The sequence below is a fragment of the Chrysochloris asiatica genome, unplaced genomic scaffold, assembly GCF_000296735.1.
Source record: "Chrysochloris asiatica unplaced genomic scaffold, ChrAsi1.0 scaffold00042, whole genome shotgun sequence".
Lineage (NCBI taxonomy): Eukaryota > Metazoa > Chordata > Mammalia > Afrosoricida > Chrysochloridae > Chrysochloris > Chrysochloris asiatica.
In genome coordinates this window covers 8,762,666-8,783,074 of record NW_006408560.1, presented here as the reverse complement: position 1 = coordinate 8,783,074, position 20,409 = coordinate 8,762,666, and the positions used below count along the sequence as shown (strand labels likewise).

Here is a 20,409-nt window from a genome sequence, read left to right as displayed (position 1 = left end):
GTGATTCTGCTAAGGGGTGGAGGGAGGGGAGGAGGACTGAAACTCTCCTCCTTTCTGGCATTTCCCCAGACCTCAGGCTGTCCCCACCACTGGAATAAACATTAATGACTACATTTATTTAGTCTCTCACTGCTGCTTCCCCCTGCTCCCAAAGTTGCAGGCAGATTTTCTCCAGAGAAGTAGTAGGTGAGTAAGTTTGAATGATAGGATGACAGAAATACAGAGGAGACTTTTGGGGGAAAACCAATCACTCCCCACTCCCCTTTGACTTACATGAGAGGCCATCTGAGAAAAGGAAGTTCCTAACTTATTTCTTGTACAGATATAGACTTTTCAGGCATCATTTTGGCCTCGAATATAGTAGGAAAGGTATAAAGGAGGAGTTTAGTTAGCTACCAAAACTTCACTACCATCTCTTCAGAGAAGAAGTGGCACAGGTAATCAAATGGGGCAGCAGAAGAAACCAGGAAATGACTATGGGATCCCCTAACTTCAGACCAAGCAAGATCAAACTCCACAGCAGATCCTTCTAAGAGCCAAGTTACTGCTGAAAGGTTAATGGTGGCTTAAAGAGAAGGAGAGGTACCCAGCTGACTGGCCAATAGAGATTATGCCAAGTCTTGTTAGAGTTAAAGGGACTAAGGCCCTGAGTAAGTGCTGCAATGCATTCCAATCCTCTGCCTAGATTTTGAGGACTTTGGAACAGATCAAATGAATGCAAGGTGGTTTCCATTTCCTTCAGGGTTGGATCCTGTGATGGTAGGGAGTCACGACTTCTCTTTCAGGGTTTCTGGTGTCTGAATTCTGTTAAAATTTCAAAGTTTGTCACAGTTCTGAATTTTTTTATATATGGCTGGAAACATTTCTTTTCATGGCCACATCTCATTCGCTTCTTCAAATCTGCGAACTTAATGGGCCCTGGCCCACGCTCCCAGTTCTTCATGTAAGAGCCTCATTCTCTGGCCTCTCTTTGGGTCTATGTCACTGAGTAGTCCAACTTCCTTGCATTCCTTAGACATGGGGGTTCCCGTCAATATTGCATCCTTTCACCTGAGGAATGGAAATGACTCCCAGATATGTGTTTCTACTCGTTTTTCCCTGGAGCCCTATTTTGGTCTTACATTTCCTCCCTCAGTTTTCCCCATTATCCAGTAACTCCACTATCAATATTTTCTTAGAAGTCTATGGTGAAATGATTATGTTTTCAACTACTAACTGAAGGTTGGCAGTTCAAACTCACCCAAAGGTGCCTCAGAGGAAAGGCCTGGCCATCTGCTTTGAAAGGTCACCGCCTGGAAAACCTTGTGGAGCAGTTCTATTCTGTACAAATGGAGTAGCCATTAAGTCAGAATCATTTGGATAGCAGGTTTGACAAAATCCACTCACTTAAGCCAAAACTTTGATCAAATACTATCCCTCACACCTTTTATTTTGAAATTTTTAATATGACTTAAGTTACATGGCAGATCATCAATTTTACATTCAAGAAATCATATACTTTGTATAATTTCTCAATGACTGCAAATCTCCATGCAACAAGTTATCCCACTTCCTTCTTAGGGCTCTTATTTCCATCTCATTCTCCTTCTGAACTTTGTCCTTAGCCAAATGTTGCCCTTTTGATCATGAATGGCTGACCATTCTATGATGAACATATCTTACTAGTGTTGTCTCCTCTATTTTTACTTGGTTGAAAATTGGGCCACGAGGGTATCCCTCCCATTTTATATTCAATCTAGCCGCAAAGCCCTAGTGGTTCTCTCAAATCTGTGACCTGCTCATGTCTCTCCATCTCCACTGCCATCAAGCCCCACCAGATTGCCTGCTATACCATCATCTGTCTCCCTGCTTCCCCTCCTGCTCTCACACAATCTGTTCTCTATACAAGTGAGACTTCTCTTTTAAAAATGAATTAATAGCTATACATATGTACTGTCTTGTTCACCACTGTATCCATTACCCTCAACAGTGCCCAGAACATTACAAGGCACTCAATAAATAATTAGAAAATGACTGCTGGATTTCTCATCTAATGGGCACAAAGCTAAAATACTTTCCCCTAAAGCTGCAACTCTTAAATATTTCTGCTTTTCAGTCACCTAGACATAAAACCTTAGGAGTCATCTTTTACATATGGTTCAGTATGCTATTTAAACTATGCAAGGTTTTATTTCTATAATTCTACAATTATAGAATAGGATCTATTGCCCTCCTTTCAAAAATCACTGCCTCCACTTACTGAATTACCATGTAGTTGTTGTTAAGCATTGTCGAGTAGTTCCTGGCTCACAGTGACCCTGTATATGGTTTCTGAGGAACAGCTGGTGGGCTTGAACTACTGGCCTTGAAGTTAGCAGTCCAGTGCTTATCCTACAGCACCACACTAAGAATCTTTGAATAACCATATATGTTCCTACTTGAACCTTCTGTCTCTATTCTGAAACAGCAACTAGAAAACTATAGTTGATTAATAAAAAACAAAAAACCTTCCCTTCCCTGGCTCTTCGATTTTGTTATGGAAAGTAGCTCACTGTGGCACTGTTGGCTCTCCAGAGCCTTACCATCCATCTCACTCTTCAGGTCCTACACAGCAGCAGACAAATCTATTGCCATGGAGTTGATTACTACTCATAGAGATCCCGTGGTGGTGGTGGTGGTGGTGTCGTGGAGTCAGTTCCAACTCAGAGAGACCCTGTACAGGGTTTCTGGGACTGTAAATCTTTATAGAAGCAGAAATCCTCATCTTTCTTCTACAAAGCAGTTGGTAGATTTGATCTGCTGACCTTGTGGTTAGCAGTCCAACTGGTAACCCACTATGCTACCAGGGCCCCAGAGACCCTGTAGGACTGTAAAACTGCCCTCTAGTCCAAAAGAGCTCTTTTCTGGACTACTTGAATCTCTTCTTTTTCCATGTCTATTCATTCCCAGTGATTTAGTGTCTGGCACCTAATGGTTCAATAAATGCTTGTTGAATGCCTTCTAACTGAATTCCTGCTCATCCTGAAAGGTTCACCTGAACCCCACTCTTTTCATGAAGATTACCACAGTAATTGCCCTTACCCAGAGCTTTCTCACGCCTTTTATGGTTCTTAGGATCACTTAAAACCTCCCACTGCTGTGTTTCCTGGTCATTAGCAAACTTCTCATTTCCTCTGTGAGACTGTGAGTTAGCAAAATGCCTCTTCCTTTGCTTTGTGTCTGTTGCCCAATGGCCTGAACATAGTAGCTATCCAATAAATGTTCAAACTCTGTAATTCTAATTCTGGAGTTCCATCTCCTACTTCCTTATGGATTCTTGTTGAAGGAAAAAAAAAAAAAAAATCCCCATTAGGATAATATTTATTAGATTCCAAAAATTCAATGCAGATGACTAGGTGAACCAGATAGCAGTATCTCTCCAAAGAGCTAAATAAAAGGTCAAACTGTTCTTGCTCTTAAGGTCATCAATTAAAGGAATAGAAAATAGAGATGTATAAAAACAATAAAAATGCCCAACCTATCACAGATGCTGGCATTTTCTGAGCAGACTCCATCCATGAACTAATGCACAGAATGGAGTCGGCACTCCTGAGCTGGCAAATTAGGTCACACCAGAGAAGCCACTGTGAAAACACAGGGCACACAGGACAGCCCTGATTATCCGGGAGTATGAGAGGATACAATCATCCACAGCACCTCACTGGGGGCTGGCCGTTTGCTATGAGGACTAAGTACTTTTCAGCTCATATCCTAGAAAAAACGTTTCCCGAGTTGCTTAAAAAAGGAAAAAGTACCTGCAAGTCACTGGGGAAGGGGCTCTGCCAGGCTCATAGGTTTCAGGCTGAGGTGGAGGGGTCTTATGACACAAATGTACAGGCTGGCAAGCAGGAGAGTTAAGCAACATCCACTCAGCTTTGAGGGGACAGAAACAATTTTCAAAGGAGTCACTGGGAGCAAACTGGACTAGGGGTGTCCCTGGCTGATCCTCTCCACACCACTTCCTGTTTCCCATCCTCAAAGGATTATCTCACTAGTTACTAGGGAGAACTGGTCGGCGGTTTCTTCTCATTTCGACTGACCATTCTAACTCAAGTCTCCAAGGCCCCTTTCATCACTGCTTCCCACACAGCCCAAAGGATTTGTAGCCTAGGAAACCAAAGAATAGTTTCATCAATAAATCAATTTATTTAAAAGAATATGTTACAATTAATTACACTAAGTGACATTACCAAACAATTTTAGAGTGGTTAGCTCTAGAACAAGGAATGAAAGAAACACTGTTAGCCATTATGTGTCTGTGTAGTTTCTCTTCACATTTCTTAAATCACAAATAAAAAATACAAGATACTGCAGTGAAAATACAATTAGAGTTTCTCTCAAATAAATTAAAAGTGTGCATGGCCTGGGGGAACTGAAGCCCAGCTCACTGGCTTAAAAGGGGGGACATGACAGAAAACTGGTATCCAAGGTTAGCAGTTGGTCAGGTGCGCCCGCCAGTAACATTCCCCTTGGTTCCGCTCCTCCCCAGAGCCCTAAGCTTCTCATCCACCCGAGATTATTGCTGAGGATGGAGCCGATGCCATCCTGGTGAGGAGAAGGCCTGGTATGTCATGCGTGGATTCCAGGGAAGGGGAAGACAGGAAGTGAGACCGCAAGACGGTGAGCTCAAGAAGCACACCCAGCCCATGTGTGTGTGTCTCTCTCCAAGTACCCCACCACATCACCCTCCCTCCAAAAGGAAACCCACGTGACATGACAGAGCTGAAGGAACCTACACACCACAAGGCTTTCCTGCGCAACCAGTCCAGACAGAATGAGGGGTAGAAGAAAGGGCATGGTAGTCCTCCATGTCTGCAGACTTCAAGCCAACTAGGATGCAGTCCCTATTAAGAAAAATGCTTCCTAGGAGCCAGGTCCATCAATTGGCAAATTCTGAGATGAGAGAGAGGTGTCACCTCCTGTCAGTGCCCTGTTTTTCTGCTCCACTCACTAGGGTTGGTGCATTCGAGGGGCTACCCCGAGGCTGCTGGCCTGGGCTGGGTAAGTAAAGGGTGAAACTAGATGGCCAGGTATGTGGGTGTTGGAACATGAATCAAATTCCTCCCTGAGAGCACTGTCCAGGCCTACGAGCTGCCCTGAGCACGTGCCTATCTGTACCTGTGGTGTGAGTTTAGGCCGAGGGCAAGAGGAGGGCAGAAAAATGGAGAATAGAATAAAAATATAAAGAGCAGAGAGCCTGAAGCATGGCCCAGGGGAAGTTTTTCAGGGCCTGCCTTTTTTCCTGCTGTCTACAAAGCTCGGCGCTTTTTGCTTCAGCGGATTGAAACTGAATGTGGAGTGAAGGACGAAGCAGCCAGGAAGACCCTGCTGGCTCTGCTGGGATGGAGAGGGGGAGACGGGGAGAGGGAGAGTCTCCCCTTTTCACAGGGACAAAATGCAAAAGAAGACTGGATAGAAGCCTCCCTGGGCAGAACCCAGGACTAAGAAAACTGGTAGGGATTAGAGAAAGGAAGTGCAGAGTAAGGGGGAAGGCAGGTCACACCTAACACTGCTTCATGCAAAGAAGGATTTGATCCTGTGGACTTCAGAGCCACAGTGACCTCTGCCTCCATCACAGGAGGCTGCTGTGGGTGGAAGGGGAGGTGGTGATGTTCTCTAGGTTCCTCCTCCTTCCATCTCCCTGCTGCAGATGGGTGCTTTGTGAGTGGTATAGCTTCTAGTAGGGACTGTTCCTGAACAGAGTCTGCCAACAGGCTAGCTACTTCCGGGGCCCCTCACCCAATCTCCCAGCACCAAGTAAATACTATGCCAGAAAAGGAACACAGCAGCAGCATTGAGACCCTCTAAGGGGCATCCAAATCCTAAGGGTCTCCCCAATGTTTCATATCCAGAAGCAAGTGTCTGGGTTGTCATGTGGGCTCCTAGATTTGGTCATTCCTCTCTTATTTGAGGGAGAGGGGAAGAATTGCTGCCATTTCTGCAGTTGGAACAAAGCTGGTACCACAGCCTTGGTATAAGAAATCAATGTATCTGTTTTCCAGGGTCCTTGGCTCAGTATTAAATTCATTTAGGGAAAAAAAAAAGTTAATCCTGGATCAAAGCCGTCTACTTGGGGATCACTCTCTGCTACTTTAAGCCATGTGCATGCTTCTGTCCTGCACTCTGATTCTGCCTGGTTTGGAGATGGGGAGGAGAGGATGTGTATAGGACCCCACACTCCCCCAAGGGCAAGTGGCTACCAGGCTAACAGTGGGAGAGGAAGGAAAGGGGCCTCACAGTGACCTGCAAAATCAAGTTACAAAACAGACACTTCAATCCATGCCAACACTGCTTAGTGAGTTAACTACAACCAACCAGGGCTGCCTCCCAGTTAGACAAACAAAAGATACACGCTATGGAGGTTTTTGTTTTGGAAGGTGGAGAAAGGAGAAAGAAAAGCCAGCTTGAAGATGCGTTCCAGTTGGATCTGAGCCTGACTCAGTGCTCCCTGGGGGCCGCAATGTTGTTCTATTCCAATCCCCTGGGATATAGGAGCTCCCGAGTCTGTGAGGTCAGAGAGGAGCTCTCACAGGCCCTCCTTCAGTCTCATCCTAATAAGAAGTTGAGACCCAACCTAAAGCAACCATATTCCTGCTGCTCCTTTCTGGGTCCTCAGCTGCTTGAGCGGAGCTGTGGTTTGGTTGGCACAGACCATGGATCCATTGCAAGTTTCCCCAAGATGTTAAAGATATTTTCAGGACCCTCCCCAACACTGCTGTTGAAGGCAGTTACAGAGAACTAGTTATGGCTAGTTGTTGGTCAGGAGTGGAGCAGGGAAAAACTTACGGACACAGAGTAGTGTTTCTTCCTTTCCCCTCCGCAAGTCCAACCTTTGTGCCTACAGGTATCAGTCTTAATTCTGGTCCCCAGTGCTATCCCTACTTCAGAAAAAGCAAGGAAGTAAGCAATTACTACCAGGAGGAGTTTCAGGTTCTGGAGCCCACCCTCACATCCAGTCTGGACCAGCTGAGGGACAGCATACCAAGGTCCTAGAGAAGCAAACAGGAGACGTTAACAGGTGGCTAGAAAGCCACAAGTTGGAGAGAGTGTCCAGGAAAACTGTCCTGGAATCAAGAGGCCACACCAAGTCTTTAGACTCTCCCTGTAGATCTGCAGCCTTGCTGCCTTCATAAACACACCTCCTTCTCCTCCCTAGCACTCTCTGGGAAGAAAAGAAACTATAATCCTTAACTCCTCAGACTCTATGGTGACCCATGAGCCAAAATCTGCACTCAATACAAAAAAGGGGGAAAAAAAACCCAAGCAGGCTGTAAACTTTTCGAGTCCTTTGTGAGGAGAGGTATTTTCCCTGTAAAATGTTTTTTTGTGTTTTTTTTTTTTTTTTGGTTGCTGTTTTTGGTTTTTTTTTTTTTTGTCTTTTTTTTTTCATTTTTAAAATTTTTGTTTTAAAATAAAGAGAACGAGAGAAGTCATGAATCCTAGTGAAAGGTGTGTAAAAACACAAGCTAAAAAAGGTACTGCCATCAATAGGAAACTTAAAAAGAAATATATATATGTATATACGTGCAGCTAATTTGTGTATATATAATTTTTACATACATACATACATATATATGTCTTAACAGTGCAAATGGACGGAGTTCATAGTTCCAGTCTTAAAAATATAGTACAAGGAGAGTCTGTTGGTATGAGGCCCAGGTGGAAGGACAAAGATACCCTTGGCGAGTTGGTTGGGCTTATTCCTTTTCCCGTCTTAACTCAGGTGACTCCTGGTGCTGACCAATCTGTTGTTCTCTACCAGCTCAATTCCAGAGACATGAATTTCAGAGGGCTTATTAATATTTAGGTTAGGGCTTTTGAAAAGAATGACTTTTTTTCCTTTTTCTCTTCAGATGTGTTAATGGTTACTCTGTCTGACAAGGGAGACAATGGGGATATAAAGAGGATGAGGGTGAAGAGGAGGGAAAGATAAGGGAAGGCTAGGTGGCTACATCCCTCTGCTGTGACCTCGCCATCTGGAAAATGTTCTGAAAGGAAAAGAAAAAAAGGTTAGTGAGAAGCCTTAGGTGTCCAATTATCCTCCCAGGCTGGAGGCAGCCCACAACCAGGCACTGAAAACACAGCACTGATGACTAAATAGGATGGGCCCCTCCCACCTAGAACCAGAGCCGCCTGAAGCTGGAAGGGACCCTGGATACATTTCCACAGATAAGAATACTGCAATCTGGTTTAGAAAACTGATTTGTCCAAAATTAGAGAGAGAAAAAAGTCAGTATAGAACTCAGATCAGATTCCCAGAGCCCAGTGCTTTTACTATACCAAAAATACAAATTCTCAGGTTCCTGACTTTAACTTCTGAACCACAGAAATATTTTCTTTGAGAATAAGTAGTTAACTATTCAGAATCTTCCAACTCCACTCCGGCACACTGGCACATATAGGCAGTAGGTACACAGTAACACAAACTTCTAAACACATACAACACCTTCTTGATAAACCCAGACAAATTCTGTTATGCCTCACTCAGTCAGAATGTGCTAAAGCTGAGGTGAGCTATGCTTCTGGCTCGGGGCACTGCCCCTTCTGGAGGGGGATTTGATTGAAAAAAACAAACAAACAAAAATCACAACAAAATCAGGCAAAGGGAGTCCTTGAAGTCATGAGAAATGGAATAGCCTCTTGACAATGGAAGAAGCAGGGCTTCTGGACAGTATCCACCATTCAGAGCCCAACCTCTCTGGGTCACAATGGATAACCAGTCCTAAACTAACATTCCTAAACAGGCAGGAATGGAGGTGGGAGTGCTAGGCATTTTGCCATAGGCCTATAAATTTTGAACAAATCAACAAAAAAGATGAAAAATTGGACAACTGTTTAGCATTACCTCTTTTCTCCACTTGAGTTCGCAGAATACCCTCTCGAAGCACTCATGCATGTAATTGAACTGAAAAAGAAGTTGAAATGTTCACTGATCTCTCAAGGCCAAGCACTTCAGGGGCAGGCCTAAGAATGCCTGCCCTTGGTCACTCAGCTTCCAAACTTGCTCAACCTACAGAAAAACTCTTGACTGGCAATGCAAGGCCAGACTCCATCTACTAATCTTTGGCTCCTTCTAGTGGCAACTGTGAGTCAAATGGGATGTGAAATTGCTAACACTAGCTGGGCCTAAAGGAAAGACAAGATGAACCCTGGGGCTCTAAGATTCAAACAGGTTGAGATCTCAAGACAAGGGTTATCTCTGTTCTTCCTCCACCTATGTATTTAGCTTATAGAGAACTTGAAGCTCAACCTACATTCCCCAAGCATGCTTTCCCATTTGCCACTCACATATGGTGTGAAGATTTTAACCCATCGGGGTTTCTTCTCTCCTCGTGCATATTCAAAACAGAAGGCCATTCCTTCTTCATCTGTATCCCATCGCTGCATCTCATCCCATTCAAATGCTATCACCTGGTTCTGAACAACCGAGAACAAGAGTGTCATGTCTATGAAGTCTGAGTGTGGGAGTGCTGGGAAGCTTACATAAGGCGGTTCTGAGCCAGGCAGAAGAGAAAGGAATGAAGAAGATGTCTGCATTGTTTCAGGGAAAAGACTGTGACAAAAGAATCAAAGTTAGTAGAAGTGGACAAGGAAGTTGAGGAATAGTGTCTATCTATGCCAGTCAAAACAGTTTTCATTTTATTTCCCCTCAAGAAGGAACGGAAACATAGTAAGTGAGTTTTAGTGAGTGGGTAAGTATCTAAGAATCCCTAGTGTTCGGATTCTCTCCTTAAGCACCCCAGCCCCATGCTGAACACTCACCTCCAGCTCTCCTTCTTCAGTGCAGGCATGTAGTTTAAAGTGCGTGATGCTGATGGCTGTGATGACGTGCCCCTTCCTCCTGGAATCACAGGCACAGTGGGGGAAGATGATCTCATTGTAGCCCTCACAAGTCCTTAGCATGTTAAGGTACTAGAGACAAGGAAGGAGAAACAGTGTTACTATGGAACTAATCCCCTATGATAGTTACATTTTTGCACCAACTTGACTGGGTCAGGAGTGTCAGTGGTTTGACAGCTGAGATGCATTATCCCCCACGATGAGATCTAATATAATATAATCAACTCTTGGGTGAGATCAGCTGAAGGGCACTGCCCTTCTGGAGGGGGACTTGATTAAAAAACAAAAACAACAAAATCAGGCAAAGGGGAGTTCTTGAAGTCATGAGAAATGGAATAGCCTCGAGACAACGGAAGAAGCAGGGCTTCTGAACAGAGTGTCCACCATTCAGAGCCCAATCTCTCTGGGTCACAATGGATAACCAGTCCCAAACTAACATTCTTAAACAGGCAGGAATGGAGGTGGGAGTGTCAATCAACTAAAGGGAAGCTTCTTCAGGGGTATGGCCCGCTTTCACACTTGGACACTCAGCCAAGGCTTGTTTGCTTTCTGCTGGGTCTGGATCTTGCATCTGGCACATCCTCCAATTCTCTGAACTTGAGCCAGCAACCTGCTCTATTACCTGCCAATCCTGGGAGTTGTCAGCAGCCTGCCTTCTTAGAACACACTGGATCTGCCTGTTGTCTAACCTACTGATCTTGGTTCATCTGACCCAGACTTGAGATTCTCTTACCTCTACAAATGAGTGATCCATTTCCCTGATATAAATTTCTCTGTATATATACATATATAGGTTTTACTAGTTTTGCTGTCTAAGATATCCCTAGTGAAGAGCTGCTGAGATAGTATAAGAGAAAGAAAAAGAAAATACTCAGCCCAACATCCTGAACCCTTGCCTTTGATCTCACACCCATCTCTAAACTAGGATAGGACTCAGACAATCCTTTATCCCACTTCCAACCCCCTTTAAAAAACATATACACATGAAGCCAGAAGAGACACTGTAATCAAGATTTCTTGAGCTAGGAGGGAACTCAGGAAACCACTCAGTCTGGCCCTCTGCTCTCACTGCACCCAGGAAATGGTGATCTAATCTAGCCTGGTAATTAAGGAAATAGAGCTGATGTTTCTCCCATCTTTCTCCAAACAAAAGTTACAATGACCTCGATGATGTTTAAAATTCTCCAACTCTCAGATTTATAAAATGGAAAAGCTGAAAGAGACTTTACAAACTAGTCATGATAGAGAAACTCAAGAGTAGTTACATTAATTTCTTGGAGTTACAGGTAATAATAAGTAACTCAACCAGGGTTAGAACCCAGGTTTAATTTCTGGGCTAGTGTTCCTTTCACCATCTCCAACTAGTCCTTAGAGCAGTCCCACTGCCCCCTTGTTGTTGTTTAGTGCTGTCGAGTAGATTCCGACCCATAGCAATCCTGTATAGGGTTTCCAAGGAGCAGCTGGTGAGCTTGTACCACCGACCTTGCAGTTCAAATGACTTCGCAGTCTGACGCATTAGTACACAGCACCACACCAGGACTGTCCACTAGACCTCCCCAAAAAGCACCTGGATCAAGCTCAAGGGACATATATGGCTTTTACAGGTACAACATTGTAAGACGAATCCAGAGATGTCTATTGAATCTAACTCAAATCTCTTTATCTGTTCTCTGCAATTAAAGCTACCCTCTCTTTCACTTAACTCATGATTTCAAGTTGAGAGGGGAGAGAGTAAAAGAAGAAACATGGCAAAGAGAAGAGAAAAGAAATAGGAAAAGAAAAATAGGGGAGGAGGAAACGATGTTTCATGGACTCCAACCTGGCTTTCTCTCAGTACTGCCTGGGAAACAAGCAAATAGCCATGGGCCTCCACACCTCCAGTTGCATATCACATTCCACTGAAAGAAGAGGGCACACTAGTGGTATGTGTAGGGTGCTGAAGAGAAGCCAAAGGCAGAGCCACCTGGCTGACTTCACCTAGATCGGCAGGGAGATTAGAAGACATGGGGGAGATACCTTCTGCCTAACCAAGAGAGAAAGAACAGAGTCACAAAAAGGTCACAGGACAAACCTCTAGCTCTGATGTCAGCGAATGGCACCAGTGATTGTTACACCACCAAGAGCTGCCTGAGAAGACACAGGGACCAGCGTGGAGGGAGTGGGGATCACCACAATTCTCCCTCCTCTCCTTCTTATATTTGCTGTTTAGGTAAAATAATAGTACCTCTGAAGGTGAAAAATTGTAACCGGGCAGTCAAGAACACAGGGAGACGATCAGTTTTGAGGGCAAACCCCAAATGCCAAACTACTTCTTCAGCCACATCACTTTTGTTTTCTTACTTTCCCTTGCAATCCTTCTACACCCTCCCTTTTGATCATTCTTCCTGTGTCAGTGCTACTGGCATTATGAACAGAAAGAAATCCCTGACCACGATGCTTTAGTAAATATGAGGAGTTGCTGTGGTGAAGTGCCGTCGAGTCGGTTTCGACTCATAGCAACCCAGTATACGGTTCCTGAGGAGCAGGCTGGTGGGTTTGAACTGCCAACCTTGCAGTTAATAGTCCAGTGCTGATCTTTCAGCGCCAAATTAGCACTCCGTATGAGGGGAGGAGATAGTACAAAAGAGAACTCTTCTGTGGTTAGAACAAGCATTAGAGATTGTGACAGAAAACAGTATACAGATGAGTGATTAAGAGCTTCTAGGCTTGGTAGCGTAGTGGTTATGAATCGGGCTGCGAACAGCAAGGTCAGCAGTTCGAAACTACCAGCTGTTTCGCAGGAGAAAGATGAGGCTTTCTGCTCCCGTAAATATTTACAGCCTCGGAAACCCTGTACAGGGTTGCTATGAGTCGGAACTGACTCCACGGCACATAACAACAACAAGGCTTCAATCCTGGTCTCATTGCTTCCTGTGTAACCTTGGGCAAAGTACTTAAATGTAGGCAAATTTACTTACTTTATCCTAGAACCTTCATTTCCCTCTTGAAAATGGGAAGTATTAGCACCTACCTCCCAGTGCTATTAATGAACATTAAATATAAATAATTTATCATACTACTTGTTGTTGTTAAGTGCTATCAAGTTGGTTCCATCTCATAGCAACCCTGTATAGGGTTTCTGAGGAGCAAATGGTGGGTTTGAACCACTGATCTTACAGCAGAAACTGAGCCTGAAGCATAGCGCATTATCCTTCAGCACCGTATCACAGTACTTAGTACATGTGTATTGTTCTTGTTGTTTAGTGGTGTCGAGTTGGTTCCGACCCACAGCAGGGTTTCCGACGAGTGGCTGGTGAGCTTGAACCACTGACCTTGCAGCCCAGCGCATGAACCCACAATGCCACACCAGGGCTCCACAAATGCGTATTAGGCATTAGCTAACTAGTTGCCATTTAGGTGGCCCGCATGTGTGTCAAAAGTAGCACTGTGCTCTCTATAAGGTTTTCAGTGATTGGTTTTTCAGAAGTCAGCCACCAGACCTTTCTTACAAGATTTCTATGGACTTGAACTTATAATGTTTTGGTTAGCAGCCAAGCACATTGTCTATCCTGCATTAGGAGTCCCCACACAGGGGCTCCTAATAAGTTATATTTAAAATAAATAAATTTAAGAGACCAATAATCCTTGGTCAGAGGACTCAAACACTTTGTTTCTCAAGAATACCCTGTGAAACTTCAGAAAGTTTATGGAAAAGTGAAATGAAAAGATAATGGATATTTTTCCCATGAACTTTTTGAAGCCCTCTTGTATATCTGGAAATTACTTTCAAAACTCCAGTGCGAGGAGAAGCATGTGAGAGAGAGTTGAAATAGGAAGCAGAAAGTTGATGGCTACCGAAGCTGAGCAATGTGTACATGGGGCTTAATTGCACTATTCTTTCAGCTCTTTCTGTATTTGGAAATCTCCACAATAAAAAGCTAAAAGAGAAACAAGAGTGCCCTATAATCAGGCCTCTGGCTCTCATCCCAGTCACTCTCCTATCACCCTTACTAGAAACTTTCTAAATCCTCCATAGGAAGCAAATTCTGCTCAAAGCAGAGTAAGACCTCTGCAAATTCTAGTGGGTATCTCAGAGCCTTGAGAACGCTTCTGTTCACGTCCTTCAATGAAAAAGCCGGACACAGAATATGTTTATTGTTGAGTTCTTGTTTTTCAGAGGTACCACCACTGTTTTGAAGCATACATCTACCATTTCTCTAATTGGGAATTTTACCATATATGTTTTGAAAAGAGAGAAACATACTAACAAAAGCAGGTAGTAGGAAAAAGAGATGAGAAGGGATCTGGAGCGTCATATACCTTGAACTCTGTTAGTGACCTTAAGTTATTTTATCTGGGGGCTTCCCCCATGCAGTCTGGAATTAAGACACTGTTGCTCCCTCTCTGTCCTGATGCACTGGAGCCAGACAGAAATAGTTTCAAATTTCACTCCCAAAACCTACTTCCAAGACCTTGGATAAAAAAAATCTAATCTTTCAACTCCACACTTGTCTGTAGAGTGGGGATACACTCACATGGTTGTTCTAAGGAGTAAATGAGAACGCACATAAAGGTCTAGAATAGTACCTGGCACATCAGATGTGTCTTTCCTCTTTTCCTCTGAATCAAAAGGCTGATTTATGCCTTCTTATTCAAGAGAGTTACTCTTTGAAAGTGGAGGACCTTCAGGGGACTTCTTAATGAGGTAAGTTCTAAAAATAACCTGAATGAAAACCAAGGGCACCTGTGGCCTTGGTGAGACAACAAGAGGTAAAAGTCATTCGGGAGCCTTAAGGTTTTAAGGGAGTCTCAGATTGGGTAGTATTTCTTTAAGTGGGCAACCCCTACGTTCTCTGGGTCTGCACAAAAGAGAAAGAATACTGAACATTTCACATCAATCCAAAATTTCCAAGAGACAATCGATTTTTTGTTTTCAAATATTTGCACATGGGTGTCTGGATATATATTTGTAAAATTATAGTGTTCATTCTCCTTTCAAATTAACTGTTGAATAGCTAAATGTTGTTGTTAGGTGCCAACGAGTCAGCTCCAACTCATAGCTACCCTATGCACAACAGAATGAAACACTGCCCTGGCCCATCCTGCGCCAACCTACAATTGTTGCTAAGCTTGGGCCTATTGCTGCTACCACTGTGCCAACCCATCTTGTTGGGGGTTTTCCTCTTTTTCACTGACCCTCCACTTTACCTAGCATAGTGTCCTTCCCCAGATAATATGTCTGAAGTATGACAGACAAAGTCTTCTCATCTGGCTTCTAAAGAGCATTCTGGTTGTACTTCTTCCAACACAGATTTGTTTGTTCTTCTGGCAGTTCATGGTACTTTCCAATACCACAATTCAAATGCATCAATTCTTCTATAGTCTTCCTTATTAACTGCCCAGTTTTTACAAGCATATAAAGCTACTCAAAATACCACAGCTTGGGTTAGGTACACCTTAGTCCTCAAACTGGTACATTTGCTCTTGAACCTTTATTTTTTTTTACATACAACATAAATGCTTTACTGAACAATTGTGGATCACCTGTGCAGGTCAAGTGGTGGACCAGGCAACCAGGACTCAGTAGCAGCCTCAGCACAGCCTCCAGGCCTCTCACTCTGACTCCAATAGGGTGAGCACGTAACCCTCGAGTACTGGACCTTTATCATTGCGGATGATGGAATCACTCGTGTCTCCCATGAACTTCACATACACCTGCGTGCACTGTCTCTGTGAGCCAGTACTGTCCAAAATCTTGGTGACTCTGACCAACGTGATAGTCTGCACACAACTGAGTCCATGATGATGGCACGGCAGTAACCGGGAGGAGCTTGAACACTTTAAAGAACTCTTGTGCAGCACCTTAGCCACTACAATATTCCGCCTCATTTCCTGACTGCTGCACCATGAGTGTTGACTATAGATCCAAGCACAATGAAGGCTTTGACAACTTCAATCATAGCCAAGTATGTACCCTGAATTATGTTCCTTGATTCCCACTCCCACTTAGCCACATTAGGTCAGATATGAGGAAAGGAACAGCATGGGACATCTTATCCATTCTAGAGACCTCTCTGTTTACTCAAACAACCCACCAACTGTCAAACCAGGATAAAACTGAAATAAGGGTTTGAGGGGATCCTTGGAAGTCAACCTTCCAAAAGATCTAGAGAAGTGATTCTGAAGCACCTAGTTTCAGAATCAGCAGTGTGTTTTTTAAAAATAAACATTCCTAAGTTCTATCTCCAGAGAGTCTGGCTTAGTAAATATGCATTTTAAACAGGTTTCACAGGTGACACTCAGGCAGGTGGACTGAGAGCCAAACTCTGAAACATTCTTTCACATGTACTGCTTTGTGTGAAATCATTTTAAATTATGTTGAGAAACACTAACATAGGAATTCCATATGTGTCAGTTCAGTAATGTCAAAATCAGGCCTCTACAGCATCAGAGAAACGTAATTTGTGGTGCTGCAGGATTATGCACTGGACCACAAGGTCAGTTTGAACCACAAAGTTGGTGGTTCAAACCCACTAGTTGTTCCTTGATGGCACTTAACAACAACAATGCTCACAACAGGAAAAAAATTCTTTCTTGTAGATTCTATTCTCAGCTATCTAAATTTAAGATTCAATTTAGTTTTGAAAATAAGTTGTTGTAGTTAGGTACTACCTAGTCTGTTCCAACTCACAGCAACCCTAAGCACAACAGAAAGAACAATGCCCAGTCCTGTGCCACCCTCACAATTATTATGTTTGAGCCCATTGATGCTACCATGGTGTTAATCCATCTCCTTGGGTATCGTCCTCTTTCTTGCTGACCCTCCACATTATCAAGCATGACGTCCTTCTCCAGGACTGGTTCTTCCTAATAACATTCAAACTATGCGAGATCAAGTCTCACCACCTTGGTTTTTAAGGCTGTACTTCTTCCAACACAGATTTGTTTGTTCTTCTGGCAGTCTTTTTTTTTTTTTTTTTAAGTTTTTCTTGTGAACTGAGTGATCATTTACATTGGAGAACATTGGCTTTATACCATCGTTTCATTGCAATAATTAATCTCCTCCATGCATCACCATTCAACAGTACTTGCTTCCATTCCCTGTGTTTTTTTTTTTTTTTTAGCACCTGAGTGGGTGTGATAAAGGGTCTCTATGGTCCAATGGCCTCTGAAGGGCCTATCTTAATTGGAAGGTTCAGAGTACAGATCATGACCATTAACTTAATGTCTTTGAAAACTGATACTTAAATACAGGAGATTATACTTTAATGAAAAATCAAACTTTGACAGACTTTTATTTAAAATCTAATTGCAGTATTATGGGACTAGTACACGATCTTGGAACTAGGTTTTCAAGACAACAGAATTCCATAAAAGCTTAAGTTTATTTCATACTCAATTTCAATGACTCATGGGAAAACATATCAGTGTATCAACTGTACTCTAGTTTTTAACTGGGTGAATGTAATACATAAATTTGAACCTAAGAATGATTTCATAATAGATTACTGTGCATGTCTAAAATTCAGATCTTCTATATTTCAGCAGAGAATAATCCTAATCCAATTATTTCTCTATCACCTTATTGCATTGTGCCTGGCATCTACTTGGTGCACAATAAGTTTTATGGCTTTTTTTTTTTTTTTTGGTTGAGTACATGGAAGATAGTGTGCAATAAGCAGAACTGTAATACAATATGTACAAAACGCCAGCTGTTATATTAGAAGCCCTTATACAATGACTTTGATTTTTGTTATCTTTACAGGAGCAAGAAGACTACAGGCGTTGGCAAAGACAAAGAACCACTGTAGACCTTGATGGTCCTTTGGTTAGCCCTTTTCATCAGAAAGATGAAGATGAGTTGGTCAGAACTGTTATCAATGGATACAACATAATGTTATTATCTTGATACATCAAGGTTAAAATTTTAAACTCTGTATCACATAAACAAATAAATATATTCTGTTTTCATATAGTATAATTCTCTTAGCTAAAATTCTACCTAGAATTAATTGTATTTTAAATATTTTTGCATTGTCTATTTTAAGCTGATGGCATGCAGAACATACATAAGATGGTTCTTGATCTTTGGCAATTTTCTAAGGCAAACAGATCTATTCCTATTCATCATGTAAGTTACAAAATAACTCTACTATGTAGATGTAAAATTATGGGCTACCTGAAACAAAAACCTGGCGATGACATCACTAAAAAAGAAAACTATAGACTAATACCCCTCATGAACATAGACACAAAAATTCTCAACAAAATCCTAGCCAACAGAATCCAACACTGTATCAAAAAAGAATACATCATGACCAAGTCAGATTCAGATCAGGTATGCAAGGGTGGTTTAACATTAGAAAAGCAATCAGTGTAATCTATCATTTAAGGAAAGAGAACCATATGATCATAACTAATAGAAAAACCATCTGACAAAATCCAACACCCATTCTTGATAAAAATGCTCAGTAAAATAGGATTATAAAATAAATTGCTCAACATAATTGAGAATATATACACAAAACCAATGGCCAACATTCTTCTCAATGGGGAGACACGGAAAACATTTCCCTTAAGAATGAGACCAGACAAGGATGCCCTTTATTACTATTATTCAATATAGTACTGAAGTCCCAGCCTGATCAATAAAGGCAAGAGAGGAAAAAAATAAAACACACCCAAATTGGAAAATAAGAAGTAAAAATCTATTTGTAGATAAGATCCTATACATAGAAAATCCCAAATACTCAATAAAAAAACTACTGGAACTAATAGAAGGATTCGAAAAAGTGGCAGTGTACAAGATCTGCATACAAAAATCAGTCAGATTGCTCCACACTAACAGAGAGAACTCTGAAAAGGAAATATGGAAAACAACATAATTTACAATAGCTACCCAACATAATTTATAATAGCTACTAACATAATTTACGAAGACACATAATAACAACAACACACAAAAGATGAAGTACTTAGAAATGAATCTAAGCAGAGATACAAAACTACAAAACACTACTGTTTTAAGTGCTGCTGAGTTGGTTCTGACCTATAGTGAATCTGTATAGGGTTTCCAAGGAGTGGCTGGTGAGTTTGAACCACTGACTTTGCAGTCTAGCACATTAAACCACAACACCACACCAGGACTCCACTACAACAAATTCAAACAGACCTACATAAATGGGAAAATATACCATGTTCATGGAGTGGAAGGCTTAACATTGTGAAAATGTCAATACTACCCAAAGCAATCTACAGATACAATGTTATGGTGATCCAGATTCCATCATCATTCTTTAGAGATGGAAAAACAAATCACTAACTTTATATGAAAAGGAAAGGGATCCAACATAGGCAAAGCACTACTAAAAATCAACAAACTAGGAGGCCTTATACTTCCTTATCTCAAAAACCTAGAGCCACAGCTGTTAAAACAGGCTGGTATTAGTATAATGACAAACAGACCAATGAAACAGAATTAGGAACCCAGTAGTAAATCTATTCACCTATGGACACGTGATCGTTGACACAGGGCCAACCCCATTAAATGGGCAAGAAAATGTCTTTAGTAAATGGTGCTGGAAAAATTGGGTATCCATTTGCAGAAAAATCAATCAATCCACATTTCTCATTATATACAAAAAGTAACTCAAGATGGATCAAAGACACCTAATATAAAGCAACCTAGAACTATAAATATCATCTAAGAAAAAACAGTGGCAAATTCAGGGGCCCCAATATATGGTATCCATGGGAGAAAGATGAGGTTTGCTGGTCCCAAAAAGGTTTACAGCCTTGGGGAGGGTTGTTGTTAGGTGCCATCCAGTTGATACTGACCCATAGCAACCTTATGCACAACAGAACGAAAACACTGCCGGATCCTGGGCCAATCTCATTACTGTTGCCATGCTTGAGTCCATCGATGCTGCCACTAGGCCAATCCATCTCATTGGGGGTCTTCCTCTTTTTATCTGACCCTCCACCTTATCAAACATGACATCCTTCTCCAGCAACTGTCCCTCCTGACAATATGTCTGAAGTATGAGAGACGAAGTTTGGCCATCTTGGCCTCCAAGGAGCACTCTTGGCTGTAATTCTTCCGAAACGGATCTATTGGTTCTTTCGGCAGCCCATGGCACTTTCAACATTCTCCTCCAACACCATAACTCAAAGGCATCAATTCTTCTACGGTCTTCCGTATTCACTGTACAGCTTTCACATGCATATGAGGTTATTGAAAATACAATGGCTGGGGTCAGGCGCACCTTAGTCCTCAAGCTGACATCTTTGTTCTTCAACATTTTAAAAAGATCTTGTGCAGCAGATTTGCCTAATGCAATACGTCGTCTGATTTCTTGACTGCTGCTTCTGTGAGTGTTGATAGTTGATCCAAGAAAAATGAAGTCCTTTACAACTTCAATCTTCTCTCCATTGATAAGAATGTTGTTTATTGGTCCAGTGGCGAGCATTTTTGTTTTCTTTACATAGAGATGAAATCCATACCGAAGGCTATATATACTCTTTGATCTTCATCAGTAAATGTTTTAAGTCCTCTTCACTTTCAGCAAGCAA

General features: G+C 42.2%; 1 protein-coding gene across 1 annotated transcript in view; it reads right to left on the bottom strand.

Annotated features, from left to right (window-relative positions):
- Positions 1–7,874: 7,874 nt before the first annotated feature.
- Positions 7,875–20,409, bottom strand: part of SNX27 (sorting nexin family member 27) — a 113,226-nt gene continuing 100,691 nt past the window's right edge. The window contains exons 9-12 of the mRNA XM_006861425.1: positions 9,781–9,930; positions 9,307–9,435; positions 8,864–8,923; positions 7,875–8,006 (exon numbers count right to left, since the gene is read on the bottom strand). Coding sequence (XP_006861487.1) covers positions 7,959–8,006; positions 8,864–8,923; positions 9,307–9,435; positions 9,781–9,930 — 387 coding nt within the window. The 3' untranslated portion in view covers positions 7,875–7,958. The remainder of the gene's footprint in view (positions 8,007–8,863; positions 8,924–9,306; positions 9,436–9,780; positions 9,931–20,409) is intronic.